The sequence below is a fragment of the Ranitomeya imitator genome, chromosome 5, assembly GCF_032444005.1.
Source record: "Ranitomeya imitator isolate aRanImi1 chromosome 5, aRanImi1.pri, whole genome shotgun sequence".
In the NCBI taxonomy this organism is placed as follows: Eukaryota; Metazoa; Chordata; class Amphibia; order Anura; family Dendrobatidae; genus Ranitomeya; species Ranitomeya imitator.
The window spans coordinates 570,167,848-570,188,980 of record NC_091286.1 but is presented as its reverse complement, the minus strand read 5'-3'; the positions used below and the strand labels follow the sequence as shown (position 1 = coordinate 570,188,980).

The 21,133-nt window shown below is 43.6% G+C and overlaps 1 protein-coding gene across 1 annotated transcript; it reads left to right on the top strand.

Annotated features, from left to right (window-relative positions):
* Positions 1 to 116: 116 nt before the first annotated feature.
* DUSP28 (dual specificity phosphatase 28) lies at positions 117 to 8,347 on the top strand. Its single transcript, XM_069726785.1, has 3 exons — positions 117 to 131; positions 2,797 to 3,177; positions 8,111 to 8,347. Exons 1-3 carry the CDS (start codon positions 117 to 119, stop codon positions 8,201 to 8,203), a joined length of 489 nt encoding a protein of 162 aa, XP_069582886.1. The 3' UTR covers positions 8,204 to 8,347.
* Positions 8,348 to 21,133: the final 12,786 nt, after the last annotated feature.

Here is a 21,133-nt window from a genome sequence, read left to right as displayed (position 1 = left end):
CCATGCCTGATAAGGGCACCGCTGCCAGTCTCTTGCAGCTAATGCGGCTTCTACAGAGAATTATTCACACTGTGACATTTCGCTGAGCCCGAGCTTACTTCTCCGCCAGTGCCGCCATGGAGGCCAATAAAGTAAGTTTCTGTCAGATGTTACTACTCAGTCACTAGTTTCAGTGATAGTCCTGGCAACATTATGTGCTGATAAGACTGTGTTCACACTACACGGCTCTCCTGGAGGGAATATGTCAGGGTTTCCACAAAGAACGTATTTTGACAGGAAACCTGATGGAGCCACGCACCTAAATGAAGCACAAAAACATGGAGGCCAGACATCGTGCACCGCGACTGTCGGCATCATTCAAGTGCATGGCTTTGTGTGAGTTCCTATCAGTTTTGGGGATTCCCAGTGAAACCCCAACATATCGCTAAACCGACAGCATTGTATTAATATGAGCACATCTGGGAGGTGGAGCCGCATATTCAACACTGTAATGGGCGGCACCATGTGACCGCTCATACAGGAGAAGCTGCAGCGAGGAGAGGAAGCAGCGAGGGAGCCGGGTAAGTATTTTATTAACAGCGGGGGGGGGGGGGGGGGAGGCGCACAGGGGGTGGGAGGGGGTTGGGGACAGGGATCTTTTTTTTAAACACCAAAAAAAAAAAGATTTGTCATATCTTCTCTCCAGCGAACGCTGCTGGAGAGAAGAAATGAATGGCGGCTTCAGCACCACGCTGGGGGGAGAGCGCTTACTGTAGCGCTGTCTCCTGCACGGCACACGGACTGCACATGGACAGCATCCGTGTGCGGTACGTGTTTTATACGGACCCATTGACTTTAATGGGACACATTGATTTTAATGTGTCTACGTGAGTCAGTGGCTCCGGTACATGAGGAAACTGTCACCTCACGTACCGGAGCCACTGACGTGTGAAACCGGCCTTAGAAGAACAGAAGAAGAGATAAATTGCTGCAAATTTTGGCCAAACCCTAATCCGCTCCCATTTAGAGGAGCGCTGGCAGTGAGGGACATTCAGCAGATGCCCGAGACTGCAGGGTGTAGACCCAAATCTGGGACTGTCCGCTGTATCCAGGAAGATTAGGACTAGAGATGAGCGGATGGATTCACGGGTCTCTGGTCCAGCGTGAAAGTCAGTGTTAGGCTGGGATCACACATGCGAGAAATACGTCCGAGTCTCGCATGGTAATATCCGGCATTGCCGCCGTCACTCAGGAGCGGAGCGTGCGGCTCCATGTATTGCTATGCGGCCGACGCTCCGCTCCTGAGTGACAGCGGCAATGCCGGATATTACCATGCGAGACTCGGACGTATTTCTCGCATGTGTGATCCCAGCCTTACGTGGAAGCTGGACAGGAGGCCCCAAATCTCTTACCTTCTGGCATCCCTGATGTGGCATCCTGTGCGCCCTGCTCATCTCTAGATGGGACCTGTGGATTTATTTTTTGTTCCTTCATTTACAGTCAGAGCCACCAGAACTTTCTCATCTTTATGTACCTTCACTGCATGACATCTGTCTTTTTTGTGTCTGTTAGGCCGTAGCATAAATCCTGTGTCTTGTTTTCTGCAGATGTGCACATCAAACTACATGATACCAATCTTCTCTGATTGTGATGAGTGAACTTGCTCGGATAACGTTTTATCTTGGGCGTGCTTGGATAGACAGCCGCAACAGATGCCGGGATTACCTGTTTGTTTGGCAATCCCCACATGTGTTGCAGTTGTCTTCCGCCGCAAAACATGCAGCCGCAGGAACTCGAATATATTACCCGAGCATGCCCAGGTTAGTCGGATTACACCCGAGGAGAACCAGCGGCACCAATGCAATGGAGGATGAGAAAGTAGTCAGCATGAAGCTGAAGTATGGTTTAGGGCAGGGGTGTCAAACTGCATTCCTCAAGGGCTGCAAACAGGTCATGTTTTCAGGATTTCCTTGTACTGCACAGGTGATAATTTCATCACCTACACAAATAATGAGTTGGTGATTAAATTATCACCTGTGCAGTACAAGGAAATCCTGAAAACATGACCTGTTTGCAGCCCTCGAGGAATGCAGTTTGACACCCCTGGTTTAGGGCATTTTCACACGAGCATTTGCATTTGCACACGGACAGTTCACGGATGTCAATGCTGCAGCCCGGCACAGACTGGCCCACAGGGTAACAGGGGAATCCCCCGGTGGGCCCCTGTGTAGATCTGGGCCCCCAACCCCACTGTATGGGCAGTACTTGGCATAATCCACTTGATTCACTCTGTACAGAAAAAAGCAGCTTCTCATCATTCATTAACCACACTACCCAGTTTATTATTATATGGAGACGTAGGTAAATTTGTGAACCAGGGTAGTATAATATTTGTATGCAGGTGAAAAGTTGGCCCCCCCAAAGGCAATGTTATTGATGGGCCCTTGTCACCCCAGTCGGACATTGGCTGCAGCCCAAATACAGACACTGAAGCAGTGATGGAGAGCCGGCACTGCACCAAGGGTGGGTACTGTCTGTCTTTATTTTAATACTTTTTTTTACAAAAGTGGAAAACTCTTCTAAATACTTTGATTCGGCACTGTGGCACTATGCGTTGTGTGCACACTGCCCTGCTGTCTATTTTTATCAAGTAGCTCCTTCTCTATAGCTCAGGCCACTTGTCAGAAGTCAGGATCTTAAAATATCCCCAGAATACTCGGCCAGCAGATAGCTGAAGTCAGAGGTGCCATCACAGGATCAAGAAGAATTTGCAGTTTTTCATCATGACCTTTTAATTACTTTATTTATATTATATAGATTTTCTTGATACCTGATCCAGGGAAATCTTGGGAGATGTCAGAGCTTTTTAAAGTGACAGACTCCTTAATGATCAGCAATGCTAGAGCGGCCTGCAAAAAGGATCTTCTTATCTCAGAAGGTGTGACCTGCTGCATCAACGTTTCCAGGAGACAGCCGTTTCCAGACTTTGATATCCACGCCCTGCGTATCCCTGTGTTCGATCATCCACTGCAGAACATCTCCGATTATTTTGATCAATGTGTGGCGCTGATAGACAGCACTATAAAAAATGGGGGGAAGTGCCTGGTGTATTGCAAACATGGGCGAAGTCGTTCTGCCACAATCTGTATAGCCTACCTAATAAAACACAGGAATATGTCACTTAAGGACGCCTTCCAGGTAGGGCTATCTGTGAAGAGTTGAGAGTCCACTACTTTATTGATGTTACTAATCTTATATTGTTCATTTTCCTGACATCAAATTATCCTATTCCACGAAGAATAGTTTTACTTTCAATAACTTTCACCAATTATAACCTATTTAATTTAATAATTGGAATGCATACATAGTAATTCCCTTATATAATGTGGAAAAACTACTGTATATAGACCTTTGTGTTTTTTTAGTGCACTGGTTATATTATGTGGAATTTAACATTTGTACATTTGCTTTTAGGTAAATTTTGTTTTCCATTTTTCTTCTGCAGCTTGCAGATAACACAATACACTGCAAGCTGCTCAATGCTGTTCAGTATTATTCATGAGAGCCACCTCCATTCCAATTAATTCTCCAGTCATTTTTATCTCTTGTGAGTGCCGAAAGACCAATTATATCCAATCAGGATCACATTGGAGCTTATATACAAGTGAATAGGAGCTAAGCTGAGAATGGCCACACAATCTACTGTGTCGGCTGCATATACTGATTATATCAAGCCACCACTAGAACTGCAAAGAGCTGATTGTAAGAGGCGCCTATTTTCGGACCCCAATCTGATATTGATCCTAAGGATCCTTTCCTATTCTTCTAATTAATGATAAGGACAAATGTTTTAAGGTACCGTCACACTGAGCGACGCTGCAGCGATACCGACAACGACCCGGATCGCTGCAGCGTCGCTGTTTGGTCGCTGGAGAGCTGTCACACAGACCGCTCTCCAGCGACCAACGATGCCGGTAACCAGGGTAAACATCGGGTTACTAAGCGCAGCCCTGCGCTTAGTAACCCGATGTTTACCCTGGTTACCAGTGAAGACATCGCTGAATCGGCGTCACACACACCGATTCAGCGATGTCAGCAGGGAGTCCAGCGACGAAATAAAGTGCTGGACTTTCTGCAGCGACAAACGACATCACAGCAGGATTCTGATCGCTGCTGTGTGTCAAACTGAACGATATCGCTAGCCAGGACGCTGCAACGTCACGGATCGCTAGCGATATCGTCCAGTGTGACGGTACCTTTACTCCACACAACACCATATATGTATTTACATATATATCTAATATATAAAGCTGAATGTGTGTGTGTATGTGTGTGTGTATGTCCGGGATTGGCATCTGTACCGTCGCAGCTACAGCCACAAAATTTTGCACAGTCACACGTCTGGACCCCAAGAGCGTCATAGCCTATGTTGTGAGGCAAAATTTTAACCCCGCGCGTTCCAATTCACCAAACAATTTTGCCCCTATCTTCATAATGGGGAAAAAAGTGAATGGAAAAGTGTTGGAGGCGTCGCAGCTACAGCCACAAAATTTTGCACAGTCACACGTCTGGACCCTGAGAGCATCATAGGCTATGCTGTGAGGTGAAATTTTAATCCCGCGCTTTCCAATTCACCAAACAATTTTGCCCCTATCTACATAATGGGGAAAAAGTGAAAGGAAAAGTGTTGGAGGCGTCGCAGCTACAGCTACAAAATTTTGCACAGTCACACGTCTGGACCCCGAGAGCGTCATAGGCTATGTTGTGAGGTGAAATTTTAACCCCGCGCTTTCCAATTCACCAAACAATTTTGCCCCTATCTACATAATGGGGAAAAGTGAAAGGAAAAGTGTTGGAGGCAAATTGACAGCTGCCAGATGTGAACAAGGGGGACTTAAAGAATGAGAGCGATGGTGCCAAAGAGTATATACCGTACAGTTGATAAGGTGGGGCCCCGACATGGGATACTCACCACACACGGGGATATGAACACACACACAGAAAGGGCCAAACACTACCACATGCTTGAACACATATATCACCCTCAGCACACATTTCACCATACATACACCAACCTCGCCACATAAAAGTCGAAACACAAAAGTCGCCGCTCAAAACTCGCCACGCGCAAAACTCGCCACATGCAAAAACTAAGCTCCCGCAAAACTCGCCACAAGTGCAAAACTCACCTCATGGAAAACTCGCCACATGCAAAACTTGCACACGCGGAAAAATTGCCACATGCACAAAAGTTGCAACACATGCAAAAGTTGCCTCACACAAAACTTGCACATACTCAAAAGGCACCACACAAAACTCGCCGCGTGCAAAAGTCGCCATGCGCAAAACTTGCACACAACTTGCTACACTAACCTGTCACATGCAACTCGACACACAAAAAGTTGCTACACGCATGTTGCCACACAAAACTCATCTCACAAAAGTCCACACATGCATGTCGCCACATGCAACTCAACACACACAACTTGACAAACGAAACTCGCTCTAAAACACACACAAGTCTGGTATTATCCTTTAAAAATAAAAATCTGATTAATAAGCAGACAAACTACAAGAGCAACAAATGTACCATATAGGAAATACAGCAGCTGTCAGTCACATGACCTGTCTATTATGTGTATGTGTGAGCTAATATATACTGCCAGGGGTGTTATGAACAGGTGATTCAGAACCACAATGGACCTAGTGGTTAAGAGCACACAAAGTGACCTGATAGTTACTAACATAGGACGAGCTCTGAGACGTGGGAACTCTGCTGACCGCAATCCCTAATCCTATCATACCACACTAAAGGTAGCCGTGGAGCGCTCCTGACCAGAACCTAGGCGCCTCGGCACAGCCTGAGAAACTAGCTAGCCCTGAAGATAGAAAAATAAGCCTACCTTGCCTCAGAGAAATTCCCCAAAGGAAAAGGCAGTCCCCCACATATAATGACTGTGAGTTGAGATGAAAATACAAACACAGAGATGAAATAGATTTTAGCAAACAGAGGCCCGACTTACTGAATAGACCGAGGATAGGAAAGATAGCTTTGCGGTCAGCACAAAAACCTACAAACAACCACATAGAGGGGCAAAAAGACCCTCCGCACCGACTAACGGTACGGAGGTGCTCCCTCTGCGTCTCAGAGCTTCCAGCAAGCAAGAAAAACCAATATAGCAAGCTGGACAGAAAATATAGCAAACAAAAGTAACACAAGCAAAACTTAGCTTATGCAGGGCAGACAGGCCACAAGAACAATCCAGGAGAAAGAAAGACCAATACTGGAACATTGACTGGAGGCCAGGAACAAAGAACTAGGTGGAGTTAAATAGAGCAGCACCTAACGACTTAACCTCATCACCTGAGGAAGGAAACTCAGAAGCCGCAGCCCCACTCACATCCACCAGAGGAAGCTCATAGACAGAACCAGCCGAAGTACCACTCATGACCACAGGAGGGAGCTTGACCACAGAATTCACAACACAGGGGGGAGGGCTTCCTGTTGGCTGGGGATTTATCAGGCTGCCAATTTAGCTTACAAATACTGAGGTAAAAATACTGAGCAAAGAACGTGTGAACGAGGTCTAATACAGGAGGAGATGACATACAGATATATACTATATACAGGGGAGATGACACACAGATATATACTATATACAGGAGAGATGAGACACAGGTATATACTATATAGAGGAGGAGATGACATACAGGTACATATATATACAGGAGGAGATGACATACAGGTATATACTATATACAGTGGAGATGACCCAGGTATATACTATATACAGGGGAGATGACACACAGGTATATACTATATACAGCGGAGATGACACACACACATATATACTATACACAGGAGAGATGACACACAGGTATAAACTATATACGGGGAGATGACACACAGATATATACTATATACAGGAGAGATGACACACAGGTATACTATATATAGAGGAGATGACATACAGGTACATACTATATACAGGAGGAGATGACATACAGGTATATATATATATACTATATACAGGAGGAGATGACACACAGGTATATACTATATACAGAAGCAGATGACCTACAGGTATATACCATATACAGGAGGAGATGACATACAGGTATATGCTATATACAGGAGGAGATGACACACAGATATATACTATATACAGGGGAGATGACACACAGGTATATACTATATACAGGAGGAGATGACATACAGGTATATACTATATATAGAAGGAGATGACATACAGGTATATACTCTATATAGGAGGAGATAACATACAGGTATATACTATATACAGGGGAGATGACACACAGCAGGTATATACTATATACAGGGGAGATGACATACAGGAATATACTATATACAGGAGATGACATACAGGTGTATACTATATATAAGGGAGATGACAAACATGTATATACTGAGGTGAAAATGAGAGGTGTGAGGTGAAAATGAAAAGGTGTGAGTGCAAAATGAGAGGAGTGAGGGAAAATAGTGGAGTGATCGGAAAATGACAGATGTGAGGTCGAAATGACAAGTGTTAAGGGGGAATGAGAGGAGTGAGGGAGAAAATGAGAGGTGTGAGGGAGAAAATGAGAGATGTAAGGGGGAAAATGAAAAATGTGATTGGGAAAATGAGAGGCGTGATGGGAAAATAAGAGAAGTGAGGTGCTATAACTAACCACAGATATTTACTATGCCCAGGCAACGCCGGGCTCTTCAGCTAGTTGTATACTAAAAACAGTGCCATACTTTTCCATGGGCTGGATCTACTACAGCAGATAATTCCTACTATACATAACTGCAGACTTCCCTTTTCCTGAGAGTGCGTGGTGTGCACACTGTCAGGATTAACTGGTACTGGCAGCAAGAGCAGACAGTCACTTGACCACAAGTATGTGATTTGCCTACATGTGGTCACATGCAGTGATCGGCTTCTCTCCATTCACTTGTATTGAGAGTAGCAAGGCACATCTGGTCGGAAGTATGCAGATGCACACTGCACACTGTCAGGATTCAGAAGTTTGCACATAGAGTAACTATAAGCTTTTGTCAGAAGAGGGGACAGCCACTTTAGAAATCTCATATACAGTAAATATGCTATTATTTTCTCTTCTTTTGCAGATGGTTAAAGCAGTGCGACCATCCATAGAACCAAATGAAGGGTTCTGGTCGCAGTTGGAATCATATGAGAAATCTTTACAACAAAACCCATGAGTCCACAATTGTTTTATACCATGAAGGACATTAGAGGGTTTGAACAACCAGAAATTCCATTGTCAGAAGATGTAAAGAACCACGGGCCTAGCTGGTGAAAAAATTACTTCAAAGACTGTCGTGGAAATTGTACCTGATACGAGTATTGTCCTTCAAAACGTTTTACGATAGATCCCGAAGTCTTTGGAAATGGTCTATCCTAGATGGAGGTATCTTGGTCGAGGTTATTATTGGCGCCCAGATGCTTCAATTTATGCCTTTGCACATGTGTGCAGTGTGGGCAAGCTGGAAAACGAGCTACTTGTCATGATCAGTTTTGGATTATTCTTATAATGTGAAAATACAATCACATTCTATCCTTCAGTAATTGATTGTATTGTGTTTGATATTTTGGACTAAAGTTGTTTTACAAAAGATATGGCTTTATAAAAGGAAAGGGAATAATGCGCTGGTCATTCTGTGGCTTCTGGCATGGACGCCATTAACATTTCTAATTTGTTCTTTTTTATAATTTTGTTGTTTAATCTTTTACTTTTAAGGAAAATATCTCAGTAAACTAGCTGTACTATAAAGCTGTGCATTCGTGTTCCATATCATGGAGCCATAGAGACTCTTATTTTCAATATAAGGCTCCATGAACTAGAGGCGTAACTAGGGGTGGGCAGGCGGGGCATTTGACCTGGGTACAATTTGCTTGGGGTACCATTGGGCAGACTAATGTAGGGGTTTGAATTGTCTCCCAGGTTGCTGCATCTGAATGTCGGCACTGCCATTGCTGAATGATGTCAGCAGTGGGATCAGGTCTCCTGATCATGCTGCCAACTTCACTCCTACACCACAGAGGAAGGGGGCAGGAAAGTGCTCCAATTGAGCCAAAGAAACAAGAATGTTATTGGGGTGCAGAGTGTGAGGGGAAGGAATATGAGCAGTAGGAAGTGTGAGGGTACAGTATATGTGGGATAGTGTGAGGAGACAGTATATGGTAAAGTTTGTGGTGACAGTATGGAGGGAAGTGTGAAAGGACAATATTGTGGGAGAAAAGTGTAAAGTGACAGTATGGGGTGGAGAAAAGTCAGAGGGGACAGTATGGGGTGGGGCAATAATGTGAGGGGGAATAGTATGAGGGGACAATATGGGAGGATAGTTTGTGTTGACAGTAAGGGATGAAAAAAGTGAGGGGACTGTGGGGGTGAAGAAAAATGTGAGGGACTGACTGGGGAGAGAACGTGAGGTGACAGGATGGGAGCAAAAAAGTATGAGAGGATAGTATGGGGGAGAAAAGTGTGAGGGGACATTATAGGGGAAATAATGTGAGGTGACAGGGACAGCATGGGGAATGAAAAGTGTAAAGGAGCAGTATGGGGGAGAAAAGTGTGAGGGAACATTATGGGGGAAAAGTTAGAGTGCAGTAAAATTAAGAGTGGAGTAAATTAATAGTATACCATGGTTGATTGTCATACTTGTCTATATATGGGAAAAGTTAGAAGGCAGTGTGGGGCGAAGTGTGAGGGGTAGTAAGAGGGGAATAGTGTGTAGGGGACAGTATGGGATTATGGGAGGGAATGTGAGGGCACAGTATGGGGGAAGAAATGTGTGAGGGGATAGTAATTAGTGATAAAAGTGTAAGGGCAGTATACAGAAGGAGCAGCATGTGAGGACCATGTGATCGCACAGCATAGAGGGGACTGTATGCAGAAAGGGGAGTGTGAGGAGGAGGCACAGTGTAGAGACTGGGCAGAATAGGGAGGAAACTGTGAGGGGACAGTGTGAAGGGGGGGGCAACATGGAAATGATAGGACAGTGTGAATACCATTTACCAAAAGAGGGATAGTGTGGAGGTAATGTCTTGTGCAGGGAGCACAGTAAGGGGCAATTATTCAGGGGCACAGCGTTGAGCAGATATTTTTATTCAGGACAATTATAATGTTACTTTTAAGAGCACAATTTCACTGCAGAGGAATGGAAAAGAAAGAAGTCTGCAGAGACGAGCTGAGGATGTGAAAAGTCATCATGGCAGCTGGACAAAATGGAAAAGAAAAAGAATTCCAATTAGAGAAGATTTCATCTATAAGGTACCTATATGGAAATGTTTATTTGTGACCCTGACTACATTTCATCAGTACTGTGGTTCCCTTTTAGTCTGCAGTCTGATGATGGCTGTTAACAACTCCGAGTATCTCCTTACTATTGTCAACCATATTGCAGTGAGTGCCAGATCCCGCTGGTGAGAACAGCAAAATAGTATTATGACTTAAGGCATTTTGTGTGCTAGAAATGAGTCAGATTTTCCGCTCATCATGTGGGGACCTGTTTTTTAATGGATTACAAAGAAAGGACGTTTAGGACAAAAGAAGAATCGACGTCTTCGAAATGTGCTAAAGAAGGATTTTATCAATACCATGGATGGCAAGAAGAACAAATAAATTAATTTTGGCACAAATCAAACCAGACATGTAATTTGAAGCAATGATCACCAAACTACGACTTACCTACTTTGGACACATCATATGATGAGAGCAGTGGTGTAACTTGAAACTCATGGGCCCCGATGCGAAAGCTCCAATGGGGCCCCCAAATATTTTAAATTTTTATTAGCAATAGTCTTTTTATATAGGCCAAAGGGACTTTTAGGGCCCCCTAGGCTCCAGGGTCCGGGTGCGTTTGCAACCCCTGCACCTGTTGTAGTTACGCCCCTGGATGAGAGTAACCAATAGAGAAGGACATCATTGTCAGAAGAATAGAAAAAACAAGAAAAGGAAGACCAGCAAGTTGATGGCTTGATGCTATCAAGATGATGCAGAGAACACCCTGGTGGACCTATCTAGACTTGCACAAGATATCGATCGTCCCATAGATTGTTCATCCATCAAGTCGCCATGGCTCGAAATTAAGCCAATGGCCAATAAAAAGAAAATCGTTTTATTGTTGTGGTCACATGATGACTACTCAAGACAAGGCACAGAGAGAGAAAGACAAGACCAAAAGAATGGTATGCACTCCCAAAATGTACAAAGATCAATATATAAACTTTAATAGCACCTCAAAAAACAGCAAACACAAAATAAAACCATTTAAAATAGGCCTAAATATAGGACCAAAAAGCCCCACCCCTATACAATAGTACAAGATATGGCATAGTGAAACAAAATACCAAAAACAGTAATATGAATGGCTAGATATGGCAACATATGATGTCCCTAGTACAGGATGTATAGTACAAAAAAGGGCTAACGAAATATGTAACCCAAAGGTCTAACTGACCCGATGACACAGCTGAAAAAAGTAACGGTACACAGTATGCTTCAAATATTCCAAAAAATTATTAGCAAAGGAGTGCACATATAAATAATGCCATAACAGATGAAAGGCATGTGCATATATAATTGGTACCACACCAGTAAAAATCATGAGGTACCCATGATAATATGCAGCTAACAGAGAGTAAACCCCAATAAGGTCAATCTGTAAGGCAACTGATACTACCGGAGAAGATGGAAAAGGTAGCGTCAGTGTAAGCAGCTCAAGTCAGTGACCCGAAATAAATGGGACGCAAAGCCAAGTGAGGGGTGAGGCAAGAGCCCCACGCGTATCGCTGCAGGACGCAGCTTCGTCAGGGGAAGTAGATAGTCGGCCGTTTGAGGAGGTATATATACAAGTAGATAATTGTAAAGTAAATACACACCGGTGTGCGGAGCTGGGTAAGAACGTCAGTCGCAGCCGCCGCATGGAGGAAAACAGGAAGTGGCTATAGCCGGAAGTGTATATCGTTGTCATGGTGCCATTGCACATGCGCAACGAATACACATAGGAGAACGTACCGCGCACGCGTCGCTGGAAACACCATAGGCCGGCGTGTAGACAAATATAGTGTCCGCCGTGCTCAATGGAAAACAAGGGCAGTCAAGTATAACTCGCGTGGGAGAGAGGAGACACAGAACACTTAGAAAAACCAATGTATGACTAGACTAAGGGGACCATTGTGCCTTCAGGCATGGGACATAGGCATGAGTATGAAAAGGCATGTGGTGTAAAAAGAAATGTCATGCCATGTACCACCTCAAATAATAGCAAGATGTACAGCCACAAAGGGCGTAATAATAGATGGTACAGTATTACAGGTATATCAATAATAGCGCCAATAGAAAGAAAGTAAAACCATAAACAATGAAAAAATACAATAATAATAATAATAATAGTCAGAGAATGGGGGATCCATATACGGAAAGGCTATTCATATAATTATATTATAATGCATACACTATATATAGAGGTAAAGGGTGACAGAAATAACTGCACCAGAATATAGGGTCCCAAAAACTGACTCAGGACCTAATAACTAGGGACCGGACAATAGGATAAAAAATGTCCGGTGCAGGTAGATGGTCAACTGACTGATAGCCGGATACCAGAACAAATAGATAATTAATAGCTAGGTCCAGATACAATAGTATTTATTATTATTATTAGATAAATAATGTGCATATAGTGGAGTCAGTATGAAGTAATATCAACAATTTGTCCTTGTCACGGTCCATATTCCACAGAAGCCCAGAAATACAAGTAATTGCATAGTGACGGTCCAACTGTAAAAGTCCTGTCAGCCGATGTAAGTATAGAGGAGGCCATAAGATCCATCCAAAGTCCAAGGGAAAATTACACGAATCAACCGAAGCTAGGAGTTTTCACTTGAAGGATGTGGGACAGAGCTGAGCCTGTTAGCATGTTGATAATCAATCTTGTGCAAGGTCCATGTCCCACCGAGATCCAAGAATATGATGGAGCTAGATAGGCTCAAATGTAGGCGACGACTGATGGAAACCTCAAGATGATGTAGTCCGATGATATACGAAGCCAATGGCGCCTAGGTACAAAGCCTGAAGAAAAAACAAAACACTGCACTCATCCAGTTCAAATGCGTTAAGGTGAAAAAGTTTATTGAAGACGTGAGGGCAAAAACAGTAAGGCAGCAAGTTTCAGCAAGTTTTAACGTTTCGGCCACTCAGTGGCCTTGTTCACAAATGGTGCTGTAACAAGAAGATAAAAAATATAATGTATGAACAAAATATATACATAGTGTACAAAATATATACAAGATTATTTACAAGGGAGGTATAGGAACTAGAACCCATGTCATGTCATGTAGAGGAAAGAAATAGGTTCTGCTGATCCTGTCACCGATAGTACAACCAAAGGATATAAAGAAAGGAGGTTGGGTTTATAGAGGATAGGATCACCACAGATGGAGGGATCTGGTAAGAGGTTTATAAACATACCCTTAGGAACTGTTTGTGATACGTCGTGTAAGTACAGGGACAAAGTAATATGTAGCCAGGTACGGGTAGTCCGGCTGTGTCCTATATGGAATGAACATAAGAAGTTTGTCGCTAGAGAAGTAAATGGAGCAACCAATCCACATAAATGGAATAAAATAAAACAAAACAAAAGTATAACGAGCCATAAGAGGTCAGAGTAATGTATATATATATGTATAGATATATATATATAGATATATATGAGAGTAATTACCCTGATGACGGATTGAATTGTTCTATTATGCAATGGTCAGGAACTGTAGTATAGTCCAGTGATAAATTTGAGACATCTGTCCAAGGTCAGGTTGGCTGTAATCTATATGGTATAGGGATGTATACACTATATAAGTGCTAAGATAGACCAGTAAAACCAGTAAATCAGCATAGTTGCTACCTGGATTGTTACGTTGGTTATTTATATGGCTCAGCAGGCTCGAGGTTTCCAGCAGAGGAAATGGGGTGAGGCCGGGAATGTTAAAAGTTCCTTCATGCCGTGTCTGTCACCTTAGTAAGGACCTATGTGCCTATAGAGGGTATGAGCAGGGATACATAGCGTCATATAATGTCCGACCAGAGGTACTTATCTTAAAAGCCGATACCAGTCTCACAGTCATTGGTGATGCAATGGATGCGCGGTCCGGGGTTGCACAATCCGCAGCTGGAGGTGCCGTGGGATGCGCCGACACAGACAGTGTCTAGGCGGTAGGAGCGGCGGTAACTGGACTCCAAAGTGTGGAGTTTTTAAAGGCCATAACCGGTCATGTGACCGGAAGGAGGGGAAGCCCGCCCGCACCTGCGCATTAGCCTAGAAGAGGTCAATGCGACAAGCGTCTGCGTATGGGGCTTGTGTGTCCGGCATCTGCGCATTGAAGGGAAAAGATGGCGCCTGCGCAGGACATCGTCTAAGGAGACACAGCGCAAGAAAGGTGTGCGCATGCGTAAAAATACTAAAGAGGCCGGATCTGTCGGGCGCAACAGCGCTAAAGGGTAGAGCTACTTATGTATAACTGTCTCAGAAGGCACAGCGCAAGAGAGGTGTCCGCATGTATAAAAGTACTACAGAGGCCGAATCAGCCGGGCGCAACAGTGCTAAGGGGGAGAGCTACTTATGTATATACTGTATTAGGGGAGCCAGGAGCTAGATAACTCTATTGAAATGGTGATATAATGGGCACTGGTATAAGCTAACTAGGAAGAAAACTGGGAAAAAAAGGGGGTCCTAGTCTTAATGGCTTATCCCCATAAGGGTATGAAGTGGCGGTATGTATCATATGTAGGTATGAAGACATATAGCTAGAGGAAAAGAAAAAAACAGAAGTATGATAGGATACATAGGAGTGCAGTATCATAATAGTAGCACTATAAAAGAGAGAATATATTGCCATTATTCACAACATGATGGTAATATGGTAGGAGTCCAAACCAACAATGATTATTCATAAGGAACCTGAGTTGAGTAGGGGAAAAAAAAAAAAAAAAAAAAAAAGGGAACAAAAGGCTAAATGAAACTTAGGGAGCTCCTAAAGGGTATGTCTCTTACCATCCAGTGGAAATACGATACGAATTCTAACTGTGCAGTGGGTTAGTTTGCCTAGGGGAAAGAAAATCCGGTTAAGATAGCCAATCCAACTCCCTATTGAGTCCTTTAGGATGAAGTGTGTCAAGTGTGTAAATCCAGAAGGATTCCCTCTGTTTAAGTAATTGAATATGGTTCCCTCCTCGCCTAGGGCGATGGACTTTTTCAATAACCTGAAAGCGTAATTGTGCTATTGTGTGGTTGGCTTCTTTAAAGTGGAATGGTAGTGGCAACCAGGTCTTACCACATCTAATAGTAGATTTGTGGCTTGAGATCCTACTTTTGATGGCCTGGGTGGTCTCACCCACATAAAGCAAACCACATGGGCACTTAATGATATATATTACAAAGTTGGAGTTACAAGTGTGGTATTCCTTGATCGAGAAGGCCTTACCAGTGCGTGGGTGAAGAAACTCATTACCTTTTATGACGTTTGAGCAACACATGCAACTGAGGCAGGGAAAAGTACCAGTTCTTTTCTGGCCTGAAAGTGTCAAGAGTGATGGTGTTTTAGATGTACCCAGGTCGGCCCGTACCACCTTGTCTTTTACATTCTGGGGTCGTCGCATGCTCATAAGGGGAGGGTCCTTGAAAATAGGAATGTTGGGGTATGCCTTGGACAACAGTGGCCAATGACCCCGAATCAGGTTGTGTATTCTGTGCATGGTAGGGTGGTGATTATGAACAAACTGAAGTCTAGGGTTCTTGACACCAGTAGGAACTGCAACTTCAGTACTGAAGACTTTAGAGGATTCTAACTCAAGAAGTTTGGTCGGGTAATTCCGGGCCTTAAATTTGTTAGACATTTCCTGAACTCTATTGTTCCTAGTTACTGGGTCGGAAACAATTCTGGCTACCCTTTTGAATTGGGACCTAGGGAGGCTATCCCGGGTAGGTTTGGGGTGGCAACTATTGTAGAGTAACAGGCTGTTACAGTCAGTAGGTTTCGAGACCTATGTCTATGACGATGCCACTGGTTCAACCATCCTGTCTAAAATAAGATCAAATACCGATTTTTTACATATCCCGAGCAAGGATATCAAGACAAGGGATTGGGAGAAGGAGAGAAAGAAACTAATTTCATTTGATCTACACTGTGCCACACTGGGTGAATACCACCGCCAGGGAAAGATACCACGAGGACTACGGTGTAATCTGAGACCCACCCTATTTGCAGACAACGAGAAATATTGCACCACCTTTCAGAAAATCCTCAATAAATGTTCCTTCGACATTATTCTGCTAACCATTGAGTACCTCCAAGAGGCTATTAAAACAACGGAGGAGAAAATCACTTCAATTGAAACCCAGTTAACAACAACTCTGAGCAACACCGAGTTTTCAACGCTAAAGGGTAAAGTGGACTCCATTCTGTCAACCCACCAGAAAACTCTGGAGGAGAGAAAAAGAACTAAATTCCAGAGAGACACCGAGGACTACCTCACGAATAAGGTTTACAAATGGGAGGACCCATTTCCCCGACAATCACGCCAGCGTTTTCGTCGGACACCAAGAGGAAATTACCACTCAGGGGGATCCTCACCAGCGGATGGTTCCTCAGCAGGATCTGGCAGCGAGATGACTTCACCAGGCCCTCGTTTTTTAGGACCAAACGGACGCCTACCAGGAGGTCGAGGAGGAAGAGCACCAGACCGACACATACCCTGAGGTCCCAGGTAGGAGTCCAAACTCGGTAATCAATATATCTGATTATTCTTTGTCCCCCCTTGAGTTGAAGGTTCTCAATATGGGTTTGTCTTTTTGTCCCACACCAAGGTGGGACTCTTTTCAGCTAGAAAAAGACCTTCAACGCTTCTATAGAAGCATAAGATTGAAGGTACATTTTGAGGTTAACCCTCCTAGTAGGGATAACACCACAGGTGCCGCACCCAACCCGGATACACCCAAAATCAGCATCAACTCTTTAGGACTCAGGAACCCCAGTACATTCATGCCACCCAAATCATATCATGCAGCAGAAACTTTCATTAGTCTCTTGGACAGAGACATTAAAAATACTCTTCAGGATCAACACCTGGGTCTTCTCCCAGTTCAACACAACCTGAACACCGCTGAGAGACAGGCCTTGGGCTCACTGAGTAGCAATAAGAACATTATTATTAAGCCGGCTGATAAAGGGGGTGCCACAGTTGTTATGAATAGAAACCAGTATACTGCGGAAGTTAGACGCCAACTCTCAGATTCCTCCACATATAGGAAATTACAAACTGACCCCACCTACAACATACGTCAGAAGATTACCTCCGTTCTAGATAAACACCAACAACTCAAAACTATAGATGCGAAAACTAGAACATACCTCATAAATCACCACCCTGTGACCCCGGTATTATATATCCTACCCAAAATCCACAAGGATCTCCATAATCCCCCTGGTCGCCCTATAGTGGCATCTACCAACTCAATATTGAATCCATTATCTATTTTTCTAGAAAAAATTCTCACCCCCCATGCTCGCTCTACCAAATCCTACATTTTAGATACAGGTGACTTCCTGAACAAAATTCGCAGAATCAATAACATTCCTCCTGACAGTATTTTGTGTACTTTAGACGTTAATAGTCTGTACACCTCAATTGAACACGACAAGGGGATTGAGGCGGTAACACTTACTCTTCGTGAGGCCAATATGGACCCGAACCTATTAGAACTGTGCCTTGACCTACTGAATCTTGTCCTTAGGGAGAACTTCTTCATGTTTGAAGATGACTTCTTTTTACAAACATGCGGTACTGCCATGGGGTCAAATGTGGCCCCGGCATATGCAAATTTGTATATGGATCATTTTGAGCGCACACATATATACCCCAACTCTATGTTCCAACAACATGCCCTTACATGGTACAGGTATATAGATGACATTTTCTGTATATGGAAAGGTGATCAGACCACTCTACAAGAATTTTTTAGAACAATGAACGGTGTTAGACCAGAGCTGACATTCACATTGATACACCATAACAAGGAAATTGCTTTTCTTGACACTAAAATCTTGAAAGACACATTTGGGAATTTGAGTACGGACCTATTTGTGAAACCTACTGACTGTAACAGCCTGTTACTCTACAATAGTTGCCACCCCAAACCTACCCGGGATAGCCTCCCTAGGTCCCAATTCAAAAGGGTAGCCAGAATTGTTTCCGACCCAGTAACTAGGAACAATAGAGTTCAGGAAATGTCTAACAAATTTAAGGCCCGGAATTACCCGACCAAACTTCTTGAGTTAGAATCCTCTAAAGTCCTCAGTACTGAAGTTGCAGTTCCTACTGGTGTCAAGAACCCTAGACTTCAGTTTGTTCATAATCACCACCCTACCATGCACAGAATACACAACCTGATTCGGGGTCATTGGCCACTGTTGTCCAAGGCATACCCCAACATTCCTATTTTCAAGGACCCTCCCCTTATGAGCATGCGACGACCCCAGAATGTAAAAGACAAGGTGGTACGGGCCGACCTGGGTACATCTAAAACACCATCACTCTTGACACTTTCAGGCCAGAAAAGAACTGGTACTTTTCCCTGCCTCAGTTGCATGTGTTGCTCAAACGTCATAAAAGGTAATGAGTTTCTTCACCCACGCACTGGTAAGGCCTTCTCGATCAAGGAATACCACACTTGTAACTCCAACTTTGTAATATATATCATTAAGTGCCCATGTGGTTTGCTTTATGTGGGTGAGACCACCCAGGCCATCAAAAGTAGGATCTCAAGCCACAAATCTACTATTAGATGTGGTAAGACCTGGTTGCCACTACCATTCCACTTTAAAGAAGCCAACCACACAATAGCACAATTACGCTTTCAGGTTATTGAAAAAGTCCATCGCCCTAGGCGAGGAGGGAACCATATTCAATTACTTAAACAGAGGGAATCCTTCTGGATTTACACACTTGACACACTTCATCCTAAAGGACTCAATAGGGAGTTGGATTGGCTATCTTAACCGGATTTTCTTTCCCCTAGGCAAACTAACCCACTGCACAGTTAGAATTCGTATCGTATTTCCACTGGATGGTAAGAGACATACCCTTTAGGAGCTCCCTAAGTTTCATTTAGCCTTTTGTTCCCTTTTTTTTTTTTTTTTTTTTTTTTTTTCCCTACTCAACTCAGGTTCCTTATGAATAATCATTGTTGGTTTGGACTCCTACCATATTACCATCATGTTGTGAATAATGGCAATATATTCTCTCTTTTATAGTGCTACTATTATGATACTGCACTCCTATGTATCCTATCATACTTCTGTTTTTTTCTTTTCCTCTAGCTATATGTCTTCATACCTACATATGATACATACCGCCACTTCATACCCTTATGGGGATAAGCCATTAAGACTAGGACCCCCTTTTTTCCCAGTTTTCTTCCTAGTTAGCTTATACCAGTGCCCATTATATCACTATTTCAATAGAGTTATCTAGCTCCTGGCTCCCCTAATACAGTATATACATAAGTAGCTCTCCCCCTTAGCACTGTTGCGCCCGGCTGATTCGGCCTCTGTAGTACTTTTATACATGCGGACACCTCTCTTGCGCTGTGCCTTCTGAGACAGTTATACATAAGTAGCTCTACCCTTTAGCGCTGTTGCGCCCGACAGATCCGGCCTCTTTAGTATTTTTACGCATGCGCACACCTTTCTTGCGCTGTGTCTCCTTAGACGATGTCCTGCGCAGGCGCCATCTTTTCCCTTCAATGCGCAGATGCCGGACACACAAGCCCCATACGCAGACGCTTGTCGCATTGACCTCTTCTAGGCTAATGCGCAGGTGCGGGCGGGCTTCCCCTCCTTCCGGTCACATGACCGGTTATGGCCTTTAAAAACTCCACACTTTGGAGTCCAGTTACCGCCACTCCTACCGCCTAGACACTGTCTGTGTCGGCGCATCCCACGGCACCTCCAGCTGCGGATTGTGCAACCCCGGACCGCGCATCCATTGCATCACCAATGACTGTGAGACTGGTATCGGCTTTTAAGATAAGTACCTCTGGTCGGACATTATATGACGCTATGTATCCCTGCTCATACCCTCTATAGGCACATAGGTCCTTACTAAGGTGACAGACACGGCATGAAGGAACTTTTAACATTCCCGGCCTCACCCCATTTCCTCTGCTGGAAACCTCGAGCCTGCTGAGCCATATAAATAACCAACGTAACAATCCAGGTAGCAACTATGCTGATTTACTGGTTTTACTGGTCTATCTTAGCACTTATATAGTGTATACATCCCTATACCATATAGATTACAGCCAACCTGACCTTGGACAGATGTCTCAAATTTATCACTGGACTATACTACAGTTCCTGACCATTGCATAATAGAACAATTCAATCCGTCATCAGGGTAATTACTCTCATATATATCTATATATATATATCTATACATATATATATACATTACTCTGACCTCTTATGGCTCGTTATACTTTTGTTTTGTTTTATTTTATTCCATTTATGTGGATTGGTTGCTCCATTTACTTCTCTAGCGACAAACTTCTTATGTTCATTCCATATAGGACACAGCCGGACTACCCGTACCTGGCTACATATTACTTTGTCCCTGTACTTACACGACGTATCACAAACAGTTCCTAAGGGTATGTTTATAAACCTCTTACCAGATCCCTCCATCTGTGGTGATCCTATCCTCTATAAACCCAACCTCCTTTCTTTATATCCTTTGGTTGTACTATCGGTGACAGGATCAGCAGAACCTATTTCTTTCCTCTACATGACATGACATGGGTTCTAGTTCCTATACCTCCCTTGTAAATAATCTTGTATATATTTTGTACACTATGTATATATTTTGTTCATACATTATATTTTTTATCTTCTTGTTACAGCACCATTTGTGAACAAGGCCACTGAGTGGCCGAAACGTTAAAACTTGCTGAAACTTGCTGCCTTACTGTTTTTGCCCTCACGTCTTCAATAAACTTTTTCACCTTAACGCATTTGAACTGGATGAGTGCAGTGTTTTGTTTTTTCTTCAGTTACTGGGGGTCTTTGGATCCCGT

What these genes read in the sequence shown, in the direction of transcription:
- DUSP28 (XM_069726785.1), top strand. An exon ending in CACTTAAGGACGCCTTCCAG is followed by an intron (nt 3,178 to 8,110) that starts GTAGGGCTATCT and finishes CTTCTTTTGCAG; the next exon opens with ATGGTTAAAGCAGTGCGACC.